The sequence below is a fragment of the Microtus ochrogaster genome, chromosome 1, assembly GCF_000317375.1.
Source record: "Microtus ochrogaster isolate Prairie Vole_2 chromosome 1, MicOch1.0, whole genome shotgun sequence".
Taxonomy (NCBI): domain Eukaryota; kingdom Metazoa; phylum Chordata; class Mammalia; order Rodentia; family Cricetidae; genus Microtus; species Microtus ochrogaster.
Genome location: NC_022009.1, coordinates 45,969,794 through 45,992,956, shown reverse-complemented (window position 1 = coordinate 45,992,956; position 23,163 = coordinate 45,969,794). Strand labels below are relative to the sequence as shown.

Here is a 23,163-nt window from a genome sequence, read left to right as displayed (position 1 = left end):
TTGAGGCTGTCCATTCTCCCCCAGCCACCCCAGCCTCAAGCCTAGGGTGAGGGCTTTCACTGCAGATGAAAATGGGGCACGCTCCTTCCTTATACTTTGCCACTACTGGTTCTAGTGAAATTACAATGCTATTTAATGAGGCAGTCATTTCACCTAAAAGAGCAGGAGTTGAAGCCAAGTTCTGCTTCTTTCATGTTCTTCCCTCCATTACAGGGAAGAGGTGGGGAGGTCAGGTGGAGATAAGGTGTAGGCCAGGAGAAACTAACTGGTCTCCTAGAAAACTGTAATTCAGCTAAGTCAATTTTCTAGTGAAGATTTGAAGACACACAGAGGGGAGGCGCTGATTTCTAGTCTAGACCCTGCCAAGAAAGGAGCATAAGGCATGAAGTTACTGTAAGCCTCAGCAGGCTGTGGACATCCAGGGCAAGATCCCCACTTTGAGGCACAGGTAACAAACACACAAGAGGAACCAAGAGGTCAGAATGCTCACCATTACACAGTGGGAAAGAGGGACTCAAACACTCAGCCCAAGAGAAGACTTGGTGTCTTAAACACGAGACTATTAAGACAAGGCACACAAACTCCTAAGAGTAAGCACACACATCCGACAGAGTGGTGCCGCCTGTTGATGCAGGTCCTACTCCCTACCTCAGAACCTAGGTCTAGAATGCCCGTGGGGAGCAGAGATGGATGCTGTCATTACTGCCAATTAGCAAATGCTCATCACCTGCGGTAGAGCCGTGTCACTTCATCTTCCATTCATTAAATATTAAGTAACACTGCTGCACCTGGTGGCCAGGCTCAGCAACAGGCAGCTCATTTATCTAAAGAACAAGGGCAGACAATGAATATGACCGTCACAGAAGATCCCAGAATTCACAAACAGCCAACACAGTGTAGATCATTACATGGATACTGTTTAAGGGAAAAGAGTCCGTTCTGTCAGTCTCTACTCTATTTCCTGCTTCTTTCCTCAGCATCTCAAGCACACAGCACTTCCTTCTGGACACAAACTCTGTTGCTATAGATCCCGATGGCCACTGTAGGGCTGAGAATGGGACCAATGAAGGATATAGTCACAAGGGCCTGTATGCTGGCACCATGGAGCCAAGGATTCCCAGCTGGAACACTAGTCTTAAAGGGACAATCTGGGAATCAGGGTCACAAAACACAAGCACCAAGAAATCAAAAATGGTGCGTCATCTTTTGGGAGCTAAAGTGGACACAAATGGCACTAGGGTACTCTGGATCTTCCTTAAGATGCCTCTCTGAGCTCACCACTGTTTTCCCTTCTAAGATACAAGTGAAGTCTTGCTATAGCTGAACGTCCCTTAAGGGTTCATGTGGCAAAGTTCAGCCCCCACAGTGAGGTATGCAGGAGATAGAGACTCAGGACACGACACTGGTTAGAGACAGGGAGGTGATTAAAAGTAGAGAAGTTCATCAAGTGGGCACCACAAACTTAGGGTATGAGCTAAATAAACTCTTTTTCTTTATATTACCTTGCCTCAAGTATATCAATATGTAAAAGAAACCTCACTCAGAACAATCATGTCAATAATTGTCTTATGGTTGGTTCCAGTGTCCAATGTCCCTGGCTATCAAAGCATGGCTGCTGAGATGCTAGCCACAGCAGCAGCAATGAAGTCAGCCAGTGAAGATTTTCATATCCCGTCTGAGCATGCTTCATCAGGCCCTTGGAACCTGTGATGGGGTACAGCAGTTGAGTGTTGAGAGTTGTGAGTGGGCCGCCTAAAGAGGATCAAAGACAAGACAGGGCCATGTGTGCTATGCTCTGCTCCCGCCAGCTTCTGTAGACATCCAGCTCTCAGCTCAGCATCCACAAGTAAAAGGCACTTGACAACTGTGTCATGTAAACTAATGATGCCAACACGTCCCGTGTCAATGAACCATGACTTCTCTTCCTGGCAGCTGCCAGCTAATGGGCTTTCTGACTGGTTCTTGGGGGTTCTGAGCCCATCCGCAAAGGAACCCCTGGATGAACTCACTGTACGACAGCATCTGGGGAAAGTGGCAAGAGGGAAGAGAGTGGCTGAGGCCTTGTTGGAGGAAGCAGATTTGGGGGGTACACTCCAGCATTGTCCTGGCCCCTTCCTGTATCCCATTTCTTAGTTTCCTATCTGCCATGAGATACTCTACTTCAGTGTCTTCTGTGTCTTCATGTCTTCTGGACCCAAGCTTTGCTCTCCTTAGATGGTCTTGGCCAAGAAGTCCACACTCCCGCAAGGCCAGGAATGGTCCAACATTCAGTGTCCGGTTCTAGGTGATCACAGGAGTTGGAATCAGAGGTTCTGAGTCCCCAGTGGTGGCACCTTTCCTCACTGGGAATGTGCTCTGAACACATTCTCCAGACATGGAAGCAGAGAGTCCCATCAGGACTTCATTCAATCCCTTTCCCTGAGCTTCTAGAGTCACAAGTGAATGAAAATGCTCTGGACTGACCATGTTGTTTGGTTTAAGGGTTCCTTAAAGCGTACAGTAAAGTGCCCTCTGAAGAGAACAGCGGTCACTAACAGGATGGTTTCAATTCCTCCCAGGGTCCCACAGGACCAAATATACATGCTACTGCATACAGCATCAGCATCAAGAACCTCAAATGTCTCCAGCCTTTTGACAGTCCTGTGGCAGAAAGTTCAGACTTCATGTCTTTGCAATTTTAGAAGATGCAGAGGCCAGGGATGACAATGGGCCTCTGAGGCTGCCCCCCCTTGTCTGCTCAGGAATGGTTGGTAACAGCCTTTATAATTACATTCAAATGCCAAACAGAAGGAGCATCATGCTGTCCCCCCCTGCCCCCCCGAGCCTGGGCCTTGTGCAAGCTAGGCAAGAACTCTACCACTAAGCTATATGCCTCAGCCCAGTGCTCCTTCTGCGCCTTCAATTTTGAGAAAGGTTTCTATGTAGCTTGGCAGATAGATAAACTTGTTCTGGAATCACTGAGGCTTTACACAAGGCCTTTCTGCTGCTGACGGGAGTCTAAAGTCCAGACACAACACAACACCTGCTCAACTTCTCAGGCAGATGCCACACTCAAGATACATCTGTCCCAATTGTACTATGTTTGGTCAAACAAAGTGAAGACCATTTAAAACTTTCAATTCAGTACTGAGGGCTGGAAATGAACTCCAAGACACAGTAAAGAGAGAGCTGAAGACAAAATACTTTCACGCAAATTTGACCTTTGAGGCCATTCTTTATAAACATCATCTTGTCAGACAATCCTAACAGTCTCCTGAGAAAGACTGGACTATTAACTTGGCCGCTATAGGGAGGGATGGAACTAACTTGAGCATACTGTGGTCTCTCCAAAGGAGCCCACAGAATCATCAAGTCACATGATCAGACCAGACATTTTCAGCAATGCAGTGACCCTGTAACACTTGCCAAACTTAAGGCAGAAATCTCAGCCCTGTCTTCTTAAAGCCTCTGTTCCAAAGCTGGCCTAGGCAAACTGAGCAAGCCTCCTCACTACAGACAGGTTGGGCAGACACACCTGGTGGGACTAACAGAGCCTGCAGTGGGCTGCAGGGGATTTATAACATCTGACTTTACATCTTGGCAGCCTGGACCTCAGAACAACTCGGGGGCAATGTTGAGGCCAAGCCAAAGTCATCCTGAAAACGGTAGCTATCAGAAGTCAGTCTTTTAGTTGGAGTTCATGGTTTTAGCATGTTCTAGACCTAGGCCAAGTGCGCACATCCCTAGTCTCATTCAAGACCCACAGCTCTTTTCTGGGGAGACACTGTTATTATAGTTATTTTATAGAGCACCCGAGATGTTAGGTAACTCGCTCCAGGTCATACTAGCTAAGGGTCCACGCCTCTGAGGAAAGGCTCAAAGACTGGCAGGGGCCAACTGTGCTCTGCAGTCTGACCCTGCAGATCAAAATAGCGCCTGGGATGGGCGTCCATGCATTGAGATCCCTGTGAGCCTAATGGAAGAACTGGGGAGATGTCCTCAGTCTTTCCAGACCGTATCCAAGGTTTCTTGTCCCTGGAGGCCCTTGCTCCAGACACTTGCCAACTCCTCCTCTAAGACTCTTACCACAACTTTGGGGCCATGCAGTTATTTGAGTTTTGCTTTGAATGGACACATTTTTGACTAAGCCCTGTCCTAAGCAAGAGTAACCCAAGAAACTATCGATTTAATGTGTTAATTATATATTTTCACATTTGTTAGTATATAATTACTAAAACAAAATAGTGTTCAACTTGGTATCCCTTTAAAATCTTCTCTGGTGCTGCCAACAGTGGTGTGTGCTGACCATACCTGGAGGCACTGGCCATCCCACAGTGCTGAGGAAGGGCCAAACAAACCATCCTCTCTGCCTTCTTCAAAGATTTTTACAGCAACTACGCAGCAGGTGTGCAGTTCCGGTTCCTAGCTGTTCCCTGACCGAGGAGAACTTTAACCTCCATGGCTGTTTTTTTCCACCTAGCCTCTGCTGACCCTTACCAGCTGTGGCGGTTTGAATGTCCAACATAGGCTCCTATACTTGCACGCTCAGCACGCTTAGTCCTAGCTGACAAACTGTTTAGAAGGGTAAGGAGGCATGTCCTTGTTGGATGAGCTGTGTCACTTGGGAGTGGGCTTGGAGGTTTCGAAAGCTCATAGTAGGGTCATTCTCACTCTGCGTGTGGACCAGGAAGGAATAAAGCTCTCAAATACCACTCCAGCACCAGCATGTCTGCCTTGTGCTGCCATACTCCCCACCACAATGAACTAACATTCTAAAACTTATAAGCACACTACCAGCTAAATGCTTTCCTTTATAAAAGTTGTGGTGGTCACAGTGTCTCTTCACAGCAACAGAACACTAACTAAGACATCAGCTTTGGTTATAAGATGAAGAACTGGGATTCCCCAGGCACCACAGGGTCTACAGTTATGCCTTCAAATCTACATCGTATGATTGCTGCTTAAAGAATGTTTCTGAATAGAGGTCAACAACGGGCAAATTCTTTCACTTATTTAAGGACTACCCCACAGGACTGTGTCCTCTCTACAATGTGCTCACTGGCCCATTCCCATCAGTTGCATTCCCCACCCCCAATAGCATCAAAAACCAAAAACCTCCATCCAAAAGTTGAATCAGTTCTGTACACTGGTTTCTAGTTTCTTTCTACACTTTAATACCCTGATGCAGAGACCAGCATGGTGGTGCATGCCTGTAATCCCAGTACTTGGGAGTGAGAGGCTGGAGGCCAAGGTCATCTTTGACAATATCTTTTAGACCAGCCCAGACTACTTGAGACTCTGTCACCCATCAACAGATCTGTGCAGATGTTCTGGTGGCTTATGTCACATCAAATTCTTCTATAAAAGTAGCGAAAAAATAATAAAATGCCCCATGTCCTATTAAATATTAGCTTTTTTTTTAATACAGCAAAGCATTAATATCAATGTATCATACGTACTAACTAGCTTGTCCACAAAGAGCATTCCACTAATGGTAAAAGAAATAAAACTAACAAAATAAAGAAAACAAAAGTAATATACATCTTCCCCAAAGGAACTGCTCCCTTGGGTTGTGGACATCCCTGAGCAAGTTCCCTCATGCCACATGGTGCCAGTGCTATTAGCTGTTCACTTAAAACTTTCAATACGTACAAACGTGTTCAGAGTGGCTGAGTAGTGGTGATGCATGTCTTTAATCCCAGCACTTGTGGAATAGGCAGGCAGATCTATGAGTCTGAGGCCAGCCTGGTCTATAGAGCAAGTTCCAGGATAGCCAGGGATACACAGAGTAACCCTGTCTGAAAAAACCAACAAACCAAAACAAATGTGCTCAGAAATGCCTGACAAATGTACACCTTTACAATAAGGTCCCATCATAGCCATGCACCCAACTCCCATGTTACCCCCACACACACACACGTCTCTCCAGGCCTCCTATCATACGCAGCTGCAGAAAGGCTGGCCACCCTACAAGGCCACCCTGAGGGCAACACTTTTCACCTGGTAACTGGACAGGTGCTACGGCAGCAGGAAGAAGTGACAAAGTGTAAATATGAAGGCTCTACCCAACTATCAGACAATGTTACAGTAACACAGACGTGATGGAAGTTTACACCCCTCTTCTCATTTTCAGTGCTGGTAACTAGACTTAATGGCTGCCTCTAGCATTGACAGTCACCTCAGCTGAGTCACAAGAGAAAGTTCAATGAGATTTAGCTGAACAGGCTTTCAAAACGTCCAGTTGTACAGTGCGACAGTGTGTAAAAAGCCCTTCTGAGATGAGGTAAAGAGCTGCTGTGAGTCCTGGCTGATAGTTAAACTACAGGTCTCTCAAAGCAGAGCCTGTGTCCAACTCTGAGGTTCTAGTGATGATGATGCTCCCAATACACACAATGTCTATGTATGTGCGCAGAGTGCTCCAGGATGCTCACCAACACACACACTGTCTACATGAATGTGGAGAAGGCTCCTCAGAACCACAACATTACAATAAACACCTATCACACCTTCCAACCTCTATGTAAATCATTTGGATCTAGCATTCCATCTCATAATGATTGAAGTTCAGGGTAAAATGTTTGGTCCTGTTCAGTTGCATGGGAACCTGATCATCCAAGAAGCAGGTCATATCATTCTGGCTATATACCAATGAATATTTTTGATTTTTGAGACAGGGTTTCTTTGTGTAGAGAAAGGCTCTGAACTCAGAATTCTGCCTGCCTCTGCCTCCCAAGTGGTGGGATTAAAAGCATGTGCCACCATGCCTGGCTACCAATGAATAATTTTTAAAAGAATGTAACATTCACACAGCACAGAATATAGAACTTTAACTCTCACAGAGCAGTGACATTTAGATTCAGAGGTTTTTTGTTTTGTTCTGTTTTGAGACAGGGCTTCTCTGTAGCTTTGGAGCCTGTCCTGGAACTAGCTCTTATAGGCCATGCTGACCTTGAACTCATAGAGATCTGCTCCCGAGTGCTGGGATTAAAGGCCTGTGCCACTGCCACCCGCAGCCCGGCTGAGCAGTACAGTCACCCCACCTCGTTTAAGAACTTCTTCATTACTGAGAACACCTGTACTGAGCAAGTCAGCATCTTCCATTCCTCCCTCCGTCAGCCACTGGCAACCCCAATTGCCTTAGGTTCTTCTGAATTGCTTATTCGGATAGTTTATATAAAACATGGATTCTGAAATCGCAGAAATAATTTGAAGTATCATGTGGCAACTCTGAATGTAATGTTTTTGGGTCTGTGGGCTGGAGTTGGAATTTTACAGGCTTACGATTTAAGAAAAAATAGCCCACTTTAATATTCAAAAGGACAATCTCAAAATTAAGGACAGTCCTTTATACTGGAAACCCAAACGCAGTGTTCTTCCTCTAGACAGCTCAAGTTGGGACATGACTGAGTCTGGTTCCTCATCTCCCATGGAATGGATTTCATCTTGATGGAAAAGGCTGATGGGAACCAAATCTATGTCAAGATCAACAGAAAAGGACGGCAGGCTTGAAAAGGACACAGGACTTGCAAGTCAGGTTACATCACAACCCCACATAGATAGGGCATGTAAGCTTTGTGGCTGGCCTCTGGTCTAGAGAGGTGAGAAGCAAGACAATCTTCACAACTGAGGACAGTGGTTCCTCCCCCACGCTCACTTGGGAGGATGTGAAGCCACATTCTACTTGCTTCCTAGATGATCAGTTTACCATGCAGCCTACAGTCAAAGTTTTATCCTGAACTGTATGTAACCCAAAGGGGTTTTCAAGATAAATCTTTTAGGTTTCAGAAGCAGAAACATCTATGAGGTGGGCTTTCCCCTCAGACTTGGAGGTGCTTCTAGTGAGTGTGGGTGACCCTGTCTTTACCATGAACTCCACAGAACAGAGAGACATGGTATGCTTACAAAACATCTGAGAAAGAAGACCAGAACTACAGGAGTCACATGTCCTGGGTTTAGAGCTGTGCAGCAGAGCCAAAGCAGCCAAGACAGCCAGTGCAGACTGAGCACCAGCACAACGGAACACAGAAACAGTCTTTATGGTCTTATTTTCAGTGGGGCGGGATACAGTTATCTACATGGTATTCATATGCAAAAGAGTGAAGGCCACCCTTCACCTACACCGTAAATAGGAACCAACTCAACATTGACCAAAAAGGCCTAAATTCAAGTTGTATAATGACACAGCTCTTAGAGGAAATAGCAGTAAACCTTAAGGTTCTCTATGGCCTTAGACGTGACTCAGAGCACAGGTGACAAATGGAAGCAGTCTGTGTAGATTAGAACCTCTCTACTGAAAAACAGCGAAGACACCCGCAGAACTGGAAAACACCTCGCAAAGCCTCTGTCAGCAAGGGCTGTGCAGAGTCACACAGCCACCGGCCACACCCTTCGGGTCATTCACTCTCACCAGTCAGGCCCCTCCCCTCTTTGTTCTAGTTTCCCATTTATCAGTCCTGCCCTGCTGAGGCCTCCCTTCTTCAGCACCAGGAAGACCAGAGCCACAAGGGTCAACTTCCGCCTTTAGATCCCTCCCAGCCCAGAAAGCGCAGGTGCCAGCCTCTTGAGGAGTCTGTGAAGGTTGAACTTTTTCAGCAGAGCTGCTTTTGACCACCTCATCATTCAGCTTGAAAAAAAAGAAAAAAAGAACAGGCCTTCCAAGTGCACGCAGCAAGACAGACAGTTCATTCAATTAAATGAACACAGAAATGAAAGGTCAGCTAATCCAGAGGGGCAGAGCATGAGCCAAGCCTCGCCAGGGGCTGACCCGAATGCTCCACCCGCGCTGTTGTCTTGGCAAAGGAGCACATGCTAGCCAGGCAGAGCAAAAACTGAGAGGGCCTGCCTGCCAGAAGGACTAGGAAAGCCAGCTTCTGGTCAGTTCAAATCCAAAGCCAGGATGGCAGTGCTTCAATACTGCATTCTACTCAGCTACGCGGGTAAAACCACTGAATTCACCTCAGAGACCAGGACAGCAATGCCTGGTGAGTCAATCATCAACCCACACCCTCGTTCCTAATGCTTTCTTTCCATCTTTTGACTATTCACATGCTTCAGGCACACATGCGGCAATGCTCGTGCATGCCTCCCTCATCTACTCTTCTCTTGTAGGTATCACTTTCAGTTTCTTCTGAGTGCATGTTTCATCACAGTCACAGAAAATGCACTGGTAGCCTGGCCTTCCCTTGACAGAGGACACAGTGGCACTGGACATCACTGCTCTAGATCCTGCCTCCCCCAGCAGCCTAAGGGATGCTGCTTTGCTACTTACTCACTACAAATCCCTTCCCGGTCTGAACACCTCTCACACCATCTCCCTTTGCTTTGGTAGCACCAATTAGCTTTGTCTCCCCCCTCAGTGCCTCTGGAAGGTACAGGCACATACTTGCAGCAACTGTAACATGACCAAGTCTAGCACCGAGAAGACAGATGGTCAAGCACCATGTCAGTGATTTCTACACACTCCCCTAATAAAAGACATCACACTTTACGTGGGCACAGGCAGGAAGTCAAGACTCAGGTCTGCTGTCCTTTCATTCCATCTGGAGTGAGCTCAGCTACCTAGTTTCTGTCTGAAGTTCAAACTCATTTGGTACAGCACGCAGAGTATGAGAGTGGAGAAGGGGAAGGAAGGAGATGGGCAGGAACACAAGTCATGACGCTTCTACAGCCATGCCAACTTCTCTTCACGGCACATATCAAGAAATGTTTGTGTCTATGACCATTTCTCCTTCAACAAATTCAAACTTGTAAACTAAGATAGAGCTTTCAGGGGCAGATGTCTCTACTCTACAACACCTTGCGCTACTTAGCCACCAATACAAGGAAGAGTTACCACAGTGCCAGACTCTCAGAATGACATTAAGCATTTTTTATGAGGAATAACGTCACGTTTACTCTGAACTACTCCTGCCAACTGTGCTTTAACAATCTAGCTAGACAGTGGATCTCTCAGGATACCTGAGATCCGTAACTCAAGGGGAGGCAGGTCACCATGAACACCAGCTCCATGAAGACAGGCTGCAGCCAAGTACTGGATACAGCTACACAACCCAAAGCCGTGGTGAGTTAATTTCATCCATAACCACAGTCCCCTGGGAAAAGCCTTACCTTCATGCCCCAGGATCTGCATCTTGTGTTTTTCTAGATGACACTATCAGATTGACTAGCCTGTTTCGGTATCCTGCACTCTACATCACTGTAAACACATCAGACAGAGCTCTGTAGAGATCTCTGTGATAAAGGAACCTGCAAGAGCAGCTTCCCATGCTCACCCAGAGTATGCGAGCCCAGAACTATGAGTCAGAAAGCCCAAGGCCTCTGTCACCCACAGCTCCAAGACCTCAGGCAAGTTGGCAAACTCTCTGCTCTGAATTCCACAACTGTAAAAATGGGGCTAATAACACCTGTTTACTACCTCACAGGAAAGAGGGCGACTGCTAATGAACACTTGCAAGGAGCTTTGAAGATGAAAAAGGTTCCTGGGTGCTAATGATGGCAGTGAGGGTCACTCTACTCTCACTGGGGGACACAGACAGCACACTGGCTTCTCCCAGGAAGGGGCTCTTCTAAACCTTTTGCTTAAACAATATGAAGAACCCTGGAGGAGGTGAAAGATGGTGATGCTGGGCACACCAGGTAGTAGGAAGAAGCCCAGCGCTGATGGCTCTGCTGAGCGGCTGATGGGTAAATATTTACCCAGGCAGTCTGACTAGTTACTATGGATGCCACAGTTAAGACTATTAACTTGGCTGATAAGTCTCTGCTTCCTGCCAAAGAATTTTTTACTGAACGTGCTTTTTAAAGCCCCCCCTTTAACATTTAAATGTGAAGTGCAAATGTCAGAAATTACTTTGCTGCTCCAAGTTCAGCCCATCATCCTCACATAGGCTTTCTTCTCTAAAAAGGTGAAAAGTCAAAGCCCATGCCCACGTGCTGCACTAATGAAGCAGTAAGGCTGCTATATTCCAACTTACTAAGACTCATGTGCACACACACATACCCCATCAGTTGTTTATCCAACCTAGTAAGGCAGCACAGTCCATGTTCACTTAGTTGAATAGTGATAAATCCAGCTCACACAAAAATGAAATACAAAATTTCATAATTAATATTTTAAAGCTCATATTTAAATATATGTAAAACTTAAAAGTGAAAAAAAAAAGCAGAATTCCTACTAGTACTATGCTATATAAGTAAGTCACACTCTGCCCCAGAAGTTTACCTGCCTCAGGAAACCTCAGTTTCAATATGTGATGGTCTCAGCTGCACCCAGAAAATAAATCAGAAGGCCGGGCGGTGGTGGTGCATGCCTTTAATCCCAACACTCGGTAGGCAGAGGCAGGCGGATCTCTGTGAGTTCGAGACCAGCCTGGTCTATAAGAGCTAGTTGCAGGACAGGTTCCAAAACCACAGAGAAACCATGTCTTGAAAAACCAAAAAAAAAAAAAAAAAAAAGTCAGAAAAATTAAAGTTGGAGTTGAGCCCTCAGGAGGCTGAGGCTAGCTAGCTAGTCTCAAATTCGAGGCTAACCTTAGAGAATGGATTTTTTTTTTCTTTAGAGTAAGTAAGGAGGAAAGGCAACAACAACAACAAAAAGAATAGCTGAATAGCTGGGCTGGGTGGTGGTGGCGCATATCTAAAGATTAAAATCCCAGCACTCAGGAGGCAGAGGCAGGCAGTTCTCTGTGAGTCCGAGGTCAGCCTGGTCTACAGAGCTAGTTCCAGGACTGGCTCCATAGCTACTGAGAAATCCTGTCTTGAAAGAATAAAAAACAAACAAACAGAATATAAATTTAGCTTTTTTTGTTGTTGTTGTTGTTTTTTGTTTTCCTGCAGCACTAGGGACTGAGCCCAAGACCTCATCATATATGTTAAGCAAGCAAGCACCACCCCAATATTGAGTTCTATATCCTCAGCCCCAATTTTGCCTATACATTTTACTGTTGTTTCTGAGTTATAAAAATGGTGTGTGTGCACACATGGTGCCTAGACTTTGTGTGGTGAGGAGGAAGACAGGAGGGCAGTGGGTGTCTCACTCCATCACTCTCTAGCTTCCTCCTTTCAGACAGGGTCTCTCACTGGCCCTGAAACTGGGCTTGCACAAAGCAGCTCCAGGGATCCCCTTCTCTCCCTGTCTCCACCCCCACAGCGCTTAGGGTTACAGCCACAGGCCCACGGACACACCCAGCTTCTTCCATGAGAGCTGGATCTGAACTTAAATCTTGTGCTGCTGAGTTGTAAGTGCTCCTATCTACTCAGCCATCTCTCTAGCTTCCCAAACTCTTCTCTTAGAACAGTGCCATGTGTGACTGACTGTGAAGGAAGGCTGAGCCAGATGTAGTGGTACAGGATTATAATCCTGGCACTCTAGGGGCTGAAGCTGAAGGGGGATGCACTTGAGGGCTGCTGGAACTAAATATTGAGGGGCTCTCTCAAGAATACCCCAAACAAACAAAAATGTATCTGAATGTATCAGACTCTGCAGAAAGCCTACTCTTGGGATGGCTGCTGACACTGTCTCCTGGCAGGCCCCTCCAGCACGACAAAAGAGAACTCTGTGCGGTCTCAGCCAGCTTCTCATCTTCAAGGATGTTACTCTGCAATTTCAAAATCCCTTTCTTTCAGTGCCTATGAAAATAAGGGATCTGATGGAATGCATCTCTAAACAGAACATGCTTGCAGGCTCAGGAAGATAACAAGACTCAACCCAGACCTTCATTCTAGATCTGACAGCTGATGCCTGGAAGGGTGGAGTCTGGTGGGCAGGGTCACTTAGTGAGTGTGGCCTAACATTTTAAAATTAAAGTAAAATGTCCTTTAAAAGACCAGAGATGGTCTCTTAGTAATATATTTTATATATAATGTAACTATATATAAAAATATAAATGTTACTATATATAAAATACATTGCTATTCTATTATAGTAACATATATATAATAGTAAAATGAGCATTAGCTCAGGTCTGAAGAATGAAGAAATAGAAGCTCACATCTCCAGTCTGTGATGAGGGAGACCAGAAAGGGGTTGTTCTGCCCCATCTCTCCTGACACATGTAAAATGACTGCAAAGTATGAGTGTGGCTGTCCCCAGGCAGGTGGCAGATGCCACTATACTTGCCTCCTCCTTTCAAAGGCTTACCTAGTCCCAAAGTTTTAAACCAAATTTACAGAAAGACATGGGAGACCGAAACAAGAGTTTATGCTCTGTAAGCATCAACAGTACAAGATGGGATTATAAAATGTGACAACAGCTCACAGCTCTGCCTAACTGTTAAAAACTTGCAAAGTTTTGGTTCCTAGAATTCCTCTTATCTTACTTTTCCCCCTTCATAACTGAAGAAATAAAAATGACTAGAAACTTTCTGTAAATGAATGGATTTATATTATTGTGTGGCTAAGTAAACATATACACAGAAAAAGGTCTGTAAGTACACACAGCAAATTGCAGATGGCAGGCACTTTGCAATGTAGGTGTACACTATGGAGAAGGTAAGGGTGAGTTAGATCAGGAAGAATTCTGGTTTTAGTTCTAAAAAAAGATGCAAAGGTGGCTGTGTTCATATACAGATTGAATGAAAAGGATTTCAAAAACAGATTTCTTAAGAGACAAAAGGAAACCAAGGCGTGTGGAGTCAGTGAGCCCTGAACACTCACCCTGCATGGCCAGAGAGCCCTTTCCACAATTACAGGGTTAAATGCTTAGTTCACCACTGTGTTGTTTGGTGGGACACAGACACTGGGAAACACTCCCAGTCCGGGCTAGAGACTCCCTGGAGTTCGGCTTTCTGGTTTGTGTGGTGTCAGGACCCACGTCCCTACTTATGGTGTCAGCTTCTAGATGAAGACCCAGAAGAGCTAGGATTAGGTGCACTACTATATCTAGAAGCACAGACCACATAGGAGACATTTTTAAAATGTCACTCTCTTCTTAAGTTATTAATAGGTCTATTTTATGTCAGGCCACACCTTTACTAAAATAAATTTATTTTTTAAAATTAGGTAAAATGACACTTCTATATTTTTGTTTGTTTTTTTTTTAAATTTATTTATTTATTAAGGATTTCTGCCTCCTCCCCGCCACCGCCTCCCATTTCCCTCCCCCTCCCCCGATCAAGTCCCTCTCCCTCATCAGCTCAAAGAGCAATCAGGGTTCCCTGACCTGTGGGAAGTCCAAGGACCGCCCACCTCCATCCAGGTTTAGTAAGGTGAGCATCCAAGCTGCCTAGGCTCCCCCAAAGCCAGTACGTGCAGTAGGATCAAAAACCCATTGCCATTGTTCTTGAGTTTTTAGTAGTCCTCATTGTCCGCTATATTTTTGAATAGGTCTTTGATAGCAGACTTAACAGAAAGCAGGTAGATTTGCATGGCTGCTTCTGTATTCAACTTCCTGCGGTAAGTTGTTTTGGTTGAGGGGTATGGGAAACTCTCTCTCTCTCCCTCTCCCTCTCTCAGGCCAACAGGAACATACTTAAGTTGGAAAAGGGGGGCTACTTCAACAGCTTGAGCATTTTTAATGGACTCTAATCCTACACCAAAATTCAAGAAGTAAGAGCTGCTGCTGTATTTTACTTTTGTTGTTGATTTTTTTGAAACTGCCTTCCTCTGTAGCCCAAGCAAGCCTAAAGCTCACAGTGATCCTCCTGTCTCAGTCTCCCATATGCTGGGCTTACATAAGCATGATCCACTATACTTGGCCAACAAGTGCTCCTTTCTTAAATACTGGCTGCAGTGTGGAATCTGAGGCCAAATTGATGAGTTGTTTGGTTACATGAAGTTTCGCTGTGTGCAGTCAATGGCTATGTTGCCAGCATATGTCTTGTGATGTTGTCATTTGTTGGTCCCTAGGAGCATACTGGTGCACTGAGTTACACTGACCTACTGTCAGTGAACAATGCCACCAATACCAGGAGGACAGTCTTCACTGGGGAGCTGTCATACTTACAATGGCAGATACAAATTTTTCAAAATCCATACTTGGTTTAAAAGCTGGAATTTTACCAGAAACAAACAAAAAAAGTGTCATGATTGTTTGCTTTGAACTGATAAGCTCAGTCCTTGGATATCTGAGAAAATGTGCCAAATGTTGTGTCATAAACACAGTGCAACTTTTGTTATTTCAAGTAAAAATGATGGATCCAGGAATGCGGCTAGAGCATTAAGCTTGCAACTCACTTCACCAAGATGGGGTGTTTCCTCAGGACGGCCAAGGAACTCCAGCATGCCTTTGTGTGACCTTTGCAGTTCATCACACAGACTTGAGAAAGTACGCGTCAAGAGGGGGGTTTTCTAAAACTAATAGTTTCATCTTCATCAAGGATGCTCTTAGATTTGACAGGCATGTGTATAACAAAGTGCACGGTGACTACTAGCTGAACATTGGTGTCTTGTTCTATGAAAGTAACTGTTTACCCAGCATTGTTTCACCACCAGGGCAATGTCCACACATTGATTTTCCTGTGAAGACAGCATTTCAACTATCTGCAAGGGGCACTTGCAGACCCCTTGAAGGTAGTTCTCCAACTCTGGGGTCCCTGATGTGTGTGGTTTTCTGTAGACTGCAGGCTGTCACAGCTACTGGGTTCCGAGTATGTGGCTCTCAAGTGTGTTTGGCTTACACCTTCTCCCACCTCTTCTCTGAGGCCTCCCAAGACTGAAGGGCCAGCAACTTCAGTGTTTTGACTGTTCCCTAGAATGGTACATTACTGTTCTCACGATTTTATAAATTGAAACACTATAATTTAGAAATATTGTTTCCGAGTAACATAGCCAACAGACAAAAAAAATTTATCATATGATAAAAGCTGTTGTGTGCAAACAGAGATGGTAAAACCCCAATCAAATGTTAACATACCAAATTCCTTTTTTTTTTTTTTTTTGATTTTTTTTGAGACAGGATTTCTCTGTGTAGCTTTAGAGCCTGTTCTGGAACTTTTGTAGACCAGGCTGGCCTTGAACTCACAGAGATCTGCTTGCCTCTGCTGGGATTAAAGGTGTGCACCACCACTGCCTGGCAACATCAAATTCTACTAAATGTCACAATACTAAAAATTAAAACAGTAAGATTCAGGCTTGTAAGTGAGATCTCACTTAGTTCAAATACTACCTAATTTAACAGGCAAAAGATGAAAATAATCTGGAAGACAAACAGAATGTAAACTTCCTAATTACCCAAGCAGCACCAGCTAGGTCCAGCGGCACAGACACGTGGGAGGCTGAAAAAGGAGGGTTTAAGCCCAGGAGTTTGAGACTAGCCTGGACAACAACCCCATCTCAAGTAAAGGAAAAACAATAACAACATCAATATAAAAAAGGAACCCAACCCCAGAGCTCTAATGAGACTCCCGGAAGCCATAGCTAAACAGACAGCAACATTTACATTCAAAACCCAAATGGGAGACAGCACTGTCTGGGGTGGTCACAATCAGCATCATTAATTAACTCCTAAACCGACTGTTAACGCTAATGCTCCACTTCAAAACAGTTAAAAAGGTAAGTGTGTGTTCTTAGTTTGGGTTTGACAGCACAGAACTAAGAAGGCTGGATCAGGGATTAATGTGTACTTGACACAGGCCATGGAGGTGGCACCTGGGATCACGCAGCAGATAATTTTGTACACCCGCACAGGGTACTGAAGATGCTGCTTTAGGGTGCACACGGCAAGAGATGAAAAGGCTTGAGAAGTGAGAGGCAGACCTCAACTGAGCTTCAAGAAGAGCAAACACACAGGTGCCCCAGCTGTAGCTGTGGTTAACTGCTGGGTTCCAGAAAGTAACGCAGGTGTCCCACAAAAGGGGTCACCATGGCTACCACTGACACGTGGAGAGTCTTACAACAGTCCAGGCACCAGTTAGGGCAATTGAGATACAGTTACATGTTTATCCCTCACAGACACTGGAGAGGTGAATCAGATTATTATTCCTATTTTGAGGCACAGAAGGGGTCGCATGTGTCTAGCATAACCAGTGTTTTGGTGGCCCCAACCCCACCTTTATCCTTACCCTGAAGCTCAAAGGGAACCTTGGCCAATAAGAATGCTGTCAGTATCAAACCAAGTATACACCCCAAAATACTACACAGGGAGCAGTGCGGCCACTGTTGAGTCAGCAACCAAGGAGTAAAACGGCTAACAGACCAGACAGCTGCTGGCCACTTTGGGAGAGATTTCTTCAGACACGGCCTAAAGCACAGCTTTTCTAAGGTACTTCTTTCAAACATTATAGAAAGAGTGAAAGGATCCTGGGCGTTTCTGTCCCTAGACCCCACTTTGTATCTGCATGCTACCTGAGACTTACTGTCCCCCTGACTCTCTGGGTAAGCTGCAGAGATCCTGACAGGGGACTCTGCACTCCACTCACGGCAGTAACTTATAACATCCTACCTTTATTGTACTCAGAGGACCGAGGCGAGCCCACAGCACCAGGTTCTCCAACTGGCCCAAACCACAGCTACAGGCTTCACCTACAGGCATCTGTCACAATATAGCCTCAGGCTGGCCTTCAACTCAATAAGCATCCTACACTAGTCTTGAATTTTTGATCTTTTAACATCAGTACATCCACCGCCAGAAGGACAAGTGAACACCACTCCACAGCTTGGTTTTGTAGTTATCTTAGTAACATTTTAAATATATGTATATCAAAGGTCAGAGGGCAATTTTCAGACTCAGTTCCCTCCTTCCACCATGTAGGTCCCTGAAATGGAACTCAGATCAACAGGCTTGGAGTCCTTCCTGCTGAGCCACCAGACCCTCGGTTTGTATTTTTCCAAACAGAAGCTGATCTAGATTTACTCGTAGCATTTCACCATTACACTTTAGCCTGCATTCTTAAACAAGGATTTTTGGCTTATGAATAATTCAAGGCCCTAAAATAAAGCCAGGCCTCTATGTGCTCGTAGAGTGCTGTGTCCCTGCTTGCTTTGGGTAGTATCTTTTAAAGATTAAAAAGGCTTTAAAATTTTTTACAAATTACATTAAAAATTCTTAGTGTGTGTGTGTGTGTGTGTAGTGTGTGTAGTGTGTGTAGTGTGTGTGTGTGTGTGTGTGTGTGTGTGTGTGTACATGCGGGATGTTCCCCTCACCTTACAATTCTGTGAGTGACAGGAGCTGTGCTGAGCTCTAACGCTTAGACTCTACATTTCTGTGGTCCTGCAGAAGGTATTCCCTTCTCTCCAGGAAAAAAAATGGAAATCATGATGTCTTCCAGTGGAAGGATTAGAAAGGAAAAGTGGACAGATGGACGTGGCCGTGGCTGTGGCACTAACAAGCACAGTCAGTGCAAATTCTGCCTCTGAAGCAGTAGCCACAGACCAGGCCTCCAGGCTGAGTGACACTGAGGGGACCTGAGTGACACAGTACTGTAGGGCAAACGCACAGTAAAGCCTGCGTGGGATGAGGAAGCAGAAGCTGGTGTATTCTGGCTGTGCCTCTGGCTTGCCACTGGCTCACCCCTCTCTCCCAGGACACTTACCCAGGTTCTCTGGAGCCACGGCTGTCCTTAAGCTCACTATGTGCCCTGGACTTCTGATATCCCTGTTTCTACCTCAGGAGTGCTGTTCACCATACTCGACTTCCTGAGGTGCTGGGGACTGAACCCTGGCCTTTTAGGCAACCACTCAACCAACCACCAAGCAACACTCCCAGTTTCTTCTCTCACACTTCTATGTGACTAACATACCTCAGTGAAGGAATTCAGGAATCCCACAGTAGGCCTCCTCTCCAAAGGCAGAAGCAATCTCTGGAAAGGTGTGCAGCCTTCACAGACAACCTCCCCCAGGAGGTCACCCTCCACACCAATAGTGACACAGCAGACAATTTGACACACAGCGCAAGGGAGGGTGCACAGGTGCACTCCTGCACCCTGCCCAGAGCCGAGTCACTCCGAGGGTGGGTGACAGACAGCAACCCAAACACTGTTCAGAGAAGGAATCCTCACTCTTTCAAGAGTCTTATTCCGGCAGTTTCCCTGCCTTGTTTTAAGACTATAGGTAACTTAGCTAAGTGTGGTGATGCACGTCTTTAATCCTAACACTTGGAAGACAGAGGCAGGTGGATCTCTGCGAGTTCAAGACCAACCTGGTCTACCAAGAGAGCTAAGGTTACACAGAAAAACCCTGTCATGGAAACAGCCCCTTCCCCCCAAAAAAGTGTGTAAGAGTGGACCCCATTCTCAGCCCACCAGCACTCGCTCACATGATGCATGCCCTGAGCGTGTCCTGAATTAGTTGCCTCCCCACGTTGCACAGTCGCCCTCACTCAGCACATCAGCACATTGTCGTGCTAGGAAATGGAGGGCGAGGGCCGACTTCTCCACCTGCTTCCTGCGGGGTTTCTTCCCCAGTTCTTAGAGACAAAGTAAACATCAACCAACCCGTGAGCCAGCAAGACCTTGTGAGAGAGCAGCATTTCCAGGAGAAAGAGCTGCACACTCTCCAACCCCCACCAGGCCCCCACCACCACCGCCACCCAGGGTTCACTGGAGACTACTCAGCACAAGGTAACAGGGTGGGGCAGCAAAGGTTCTAGTCTGCCTGCCTGGCTTCCTTCTCTGGTCACTGACATCTTCCTGGCTGAGCTGTCCCTGCCTGGAACCTGGCCCTGAGGTGGGTGAGCTGAGCTCCAGGGCCAGCCACAGAGGGCAGGAGAGGCAAGACTGCAGACTTCAGGAATCATGTCCTACTAGTCTTCACAGGCAACTCAGACATGCTACAGTAGTCTAGAACAGATCAGCAGCTTGGGATCCATGAGCAAATCCAGCCTGCTATCTGCTTGTGTAAATAAAGATTTGTTGGACAACAGACAACTTTCTTCTGTGGCTGCTTTTGCTCAGGGTCAAAAATATTTACAGTCTGGACTTTACTTGAGAAAGTGCCAATTCCAGACTAGACCTTTGCTGTTCCATTCAACAACCCCTGGCTGACACTTATCTAAAAGAATTTGATTTATCAGCTGTACATTTTAAGTGCTTGATGGTCACATGTGGCCACAGGCTAGTATAGTGGACGTCAATAGAGTGCATTCCCAGCACAGCAGGCTATTCTCTTCGACAGTGCTGCAAGCGCAGAATCTAAGTCATCAAGCTAAATTTACATCCATGTCCTCTTCCCTTAGAGGCAGCTAGGGCTGTGCCAGGTTAAACTACATCCCTTTCACACTTGAATTTTCAGGAATGGCAAATCTGACACATTAACCACTACCAGTATCAGTAGCTGCCAAACTACCTGAGACGGCAATTGGGTAAGCAGCAGCGTTCCTTGTTTACTTGAGTGCCCCCCACGCCAGTGCATCTATATGTTCCAAGTTAGGGTCAGCCTGGTACATGGTATTGACAATCATGAGGCATGTAAAATGAATAAGAAATGAACACTGGGTGTACAACTGTCATGCAAAAAAGGGCCACTGAATTGAACAGACAACAAGAGCACTGCAGAGCAAACTGTAACCCCCTTGCAAGATAGTCTATTACAGCTACCATTGATTCGTGAAAGTATTTTTAAAGATTGCAAACAAAACAGCTTCCTGGATTTGGACTCTAGTTCTACTATCTAAGGGCTATGCGATCTTTGGCAAATTGTATTCCCTTTCGGGTGAAAGACCCCTCTATCTCAAAGGGCCTGTCCTTCCTTCCCAGTACCTCAAGTCCCTGTGCTCCCCACAGCTGCCTGCCCAGGAGGCATTTCTTTCTGTCCTTTCTCCACCCCTCTCTGGCAGGGCTCCTGGGGAAGGGGTGCATACTAGTCATTTTAAATGATCTTCAGCACTGGGCTCATAGTAGTGCTTACAGCAAGTTTAAGACAAGTTAAGGTGTTTGCTTTAAGAAGTTTTTTTTTTTTTTTAAATGAGGAAATCAAGCGTTCTTTGAGATTTAAAATTAGAAGCTAGCCCACCTGTTTGCATTACAAGCACATTTTAGATTGCTACAGGTTACCTTTTCTTAAACCTTCAAGTCCCCTGGGTGCTTCACTACCTTCCTCAACAATTAGATATTAAACCAAGAGGGGACAACTCCAAGACAGGCACAGTAAAGTCTAGAACTAACAACAGGGCCCTCACAAATTAAAGATTCTATTTATAAAATACAAAACCAAATGATGCTATTTTAGAACAAATTCATAATCCAAAGAAGAACTAGAGTATCAGTGCCTAACAAAAACCAGAAGCCTCACCAACCAAATTTGTTGGGGTTGGAGAGATGATGATTCAGTTTTCCCAGCACCTGTATGGTGGTTCATAACCATCCATAACTCTAGTTCTAGAGAATCTGACCGCTGGGGGTACCAGGCATGCATGATGCACATACACTGATGCAGGCAAAACACAATACATATAAAATAAAAAAAAAACCCAACAACTGTTACCTTAAATGTGTTAATATTGGCCTTCTACACATAACCAGTCGCCTTACTGCTAACTAGCCAATGGTTCAAAATCAAAATACGAATAGCCGTCTGAGTCCTGCAGCTAAGGCACCTTCTGTTCTCTGTAGTCACCCTCTGCTTCTTCCTGGCGGTCTTACATTTAGTCATTGTGGAAGCCAATTGCTACAGCATCTCAAGATAGGGGGAGGGTGGAGAAAAAGCTACATATTTGTTTCCCACAGTCTGGGCATTTCCTGTGACCTATATACACACGGAAAACTTGTTGCCCTTTTCAATCTTAAGGAAGCCTTTGTAAATGCAAAACATTTCCTAAGGCTGCACTAAAGCTAACAGCTAACATTTAAAATCAGAAGACCAGCAGATCTTAGGATTTCAAGCAGAAGCATATTTCCCTTCCGGCGGCAGGACTAGAGTGCACATCCTCCAAAAGGAAGTTCTCTTCTGATCAATTCTGTACATTCTGCCTGAAGTTCATCCGTAATTGAAAACCCTTACAGTATTAAACAACACCGACACCAAGGTAACACAAACTCTGAGCGTGAACAACTTGGCCAGGCCGGCCGCCGGCCCGCCTCTCCTTCCTTCCCCAGGCAGTGACTTCACATCCTTTGACATCAGCACAGCCTCGAAAGGGGGGGGATGGGAGAGCAGGCAGAAAGCAGAAAAACCAGCTTTGAACTCTGTGTGCAAGGCCTCCTGAGCCACAGGCCCCGTAAGTAACGTGTAGAATGCCCACCAATCGGTGGGGACACCCCGGTCTGCTCAGGGGCAGTCCCATCAATGTGGAGGGGGTACTGCTGGATAGACTTCCTGCTTTTCCTATCCAAAGCACAATAGCCATTTATTAACTACCCACGGAAGGTTCCGGTCAGTAGAACACACAATAACTCACCTCGAATGTGGAGAAGGGCCACGGGCTGGAAAGGCCCGTTGGAGCTGGCCGCATCCACCACCATCCCGCTGCCCGCCTTATTACATGTCAACATCTAGGCTCCAGCGGGAAGGGCGCTGTACTCCTTAAGGCAAGAAACCAGCCTCCATTTTAGTTTAAAAAAAAAAGAAGACAAACTGAAGCTCTCTGCAGCTGGAGGGAACTGGCTGCTTCGTGATGTCAGTGGGCATGGAGCTTGCTGATTGGCCAGAAACTGCAACTTAAAATGACACTGGAAAAAAAAAAGCCTGCAAACGGAAAGAGCGTTCTGTTGGCTGTCAGTGTGTGTGCACGAAAAGCCTGGGCATTTTCCGGCTTTCTACAGTCTTTATTTTTCACTAACTTTTAGGCAAGGATCCTAGCTCTCAGGGGATGGCGCTTGTATTGTACCCTCTACCTCCCAGCTCTTATTTCATTCCTTTAGTACGCTTTCTTTTTTCTTTCTTTCTTTTTTTTTTTTTTTTTAATGTTAGGGGTTGAACCAAGGACCTAGTGCTCTCTAGACAAACTGGCTACTATGTTCTACCCCCAGCCATAAGACTCACTTTAGGAGCATTCTGTGTCCTGGCAACACAGTTTTTAAAAAAGTAATGGCTATGTGAATATTACAAAACCCCAATGCATTAGTGTTCTGCCTCCTTCTTACTACCAAAAGGGCAAATGAGGGACTTATAATCAGGACAAAAATTTTCTTCCTGAGACATTTTCACTCCCAATCTCAAATGAGGGTTAAAAAAAAAATCTATGAAAGAACTGCTTAATCAATAGCCAAGAAGTACTACTATGAGACTTTTTAAAGAGCACAGAATAGGGAAAAAGGACATAAGTTAAAATGCTATATCTGGTTTGGTTTATTTATTTATCGTGTGTGTGTGTGT

The 23,163-nt window shown here is 45.5% G+C and overlaps 1 protein-coding gene across 10 annotated transcripts in view; it reads right to left on the bottom strand.

The window, feature by feature from the left end:
• Positions 1-23,163, bottom strand: part of Ppp2r5c (protein phosphatase 2 regulatory subunit B'gamma) — a 136,130-nt gene that overhangs the window by 67,647 nt on the left and 45,320 nt on the right. For 4 of the 10 annotated variants that reach the window (XM_026781194.1, XM_005343553.2, XM_026781196.1 and 1 more), the window contains exon 1: positions 22,247-22,493. The exons of 4 other annotated variants lie outside the window; for them this stretch is intronic. In XM_026781194.1, the coding sequence (XP_026636995.1) occupies positions 22,247-22,340 (94 nt within the window). In that variant the 5' untranslated portion in view covers positions 22,341-22,493. Of the gene's footprint in view, positions 1-22,246; positions 22,494-23,163 lie in introns of those variants that run through there. 2 more of the 10 variants (XM_005343554.2, XM_013345926.2) reach the window with 1 other exon arrangement.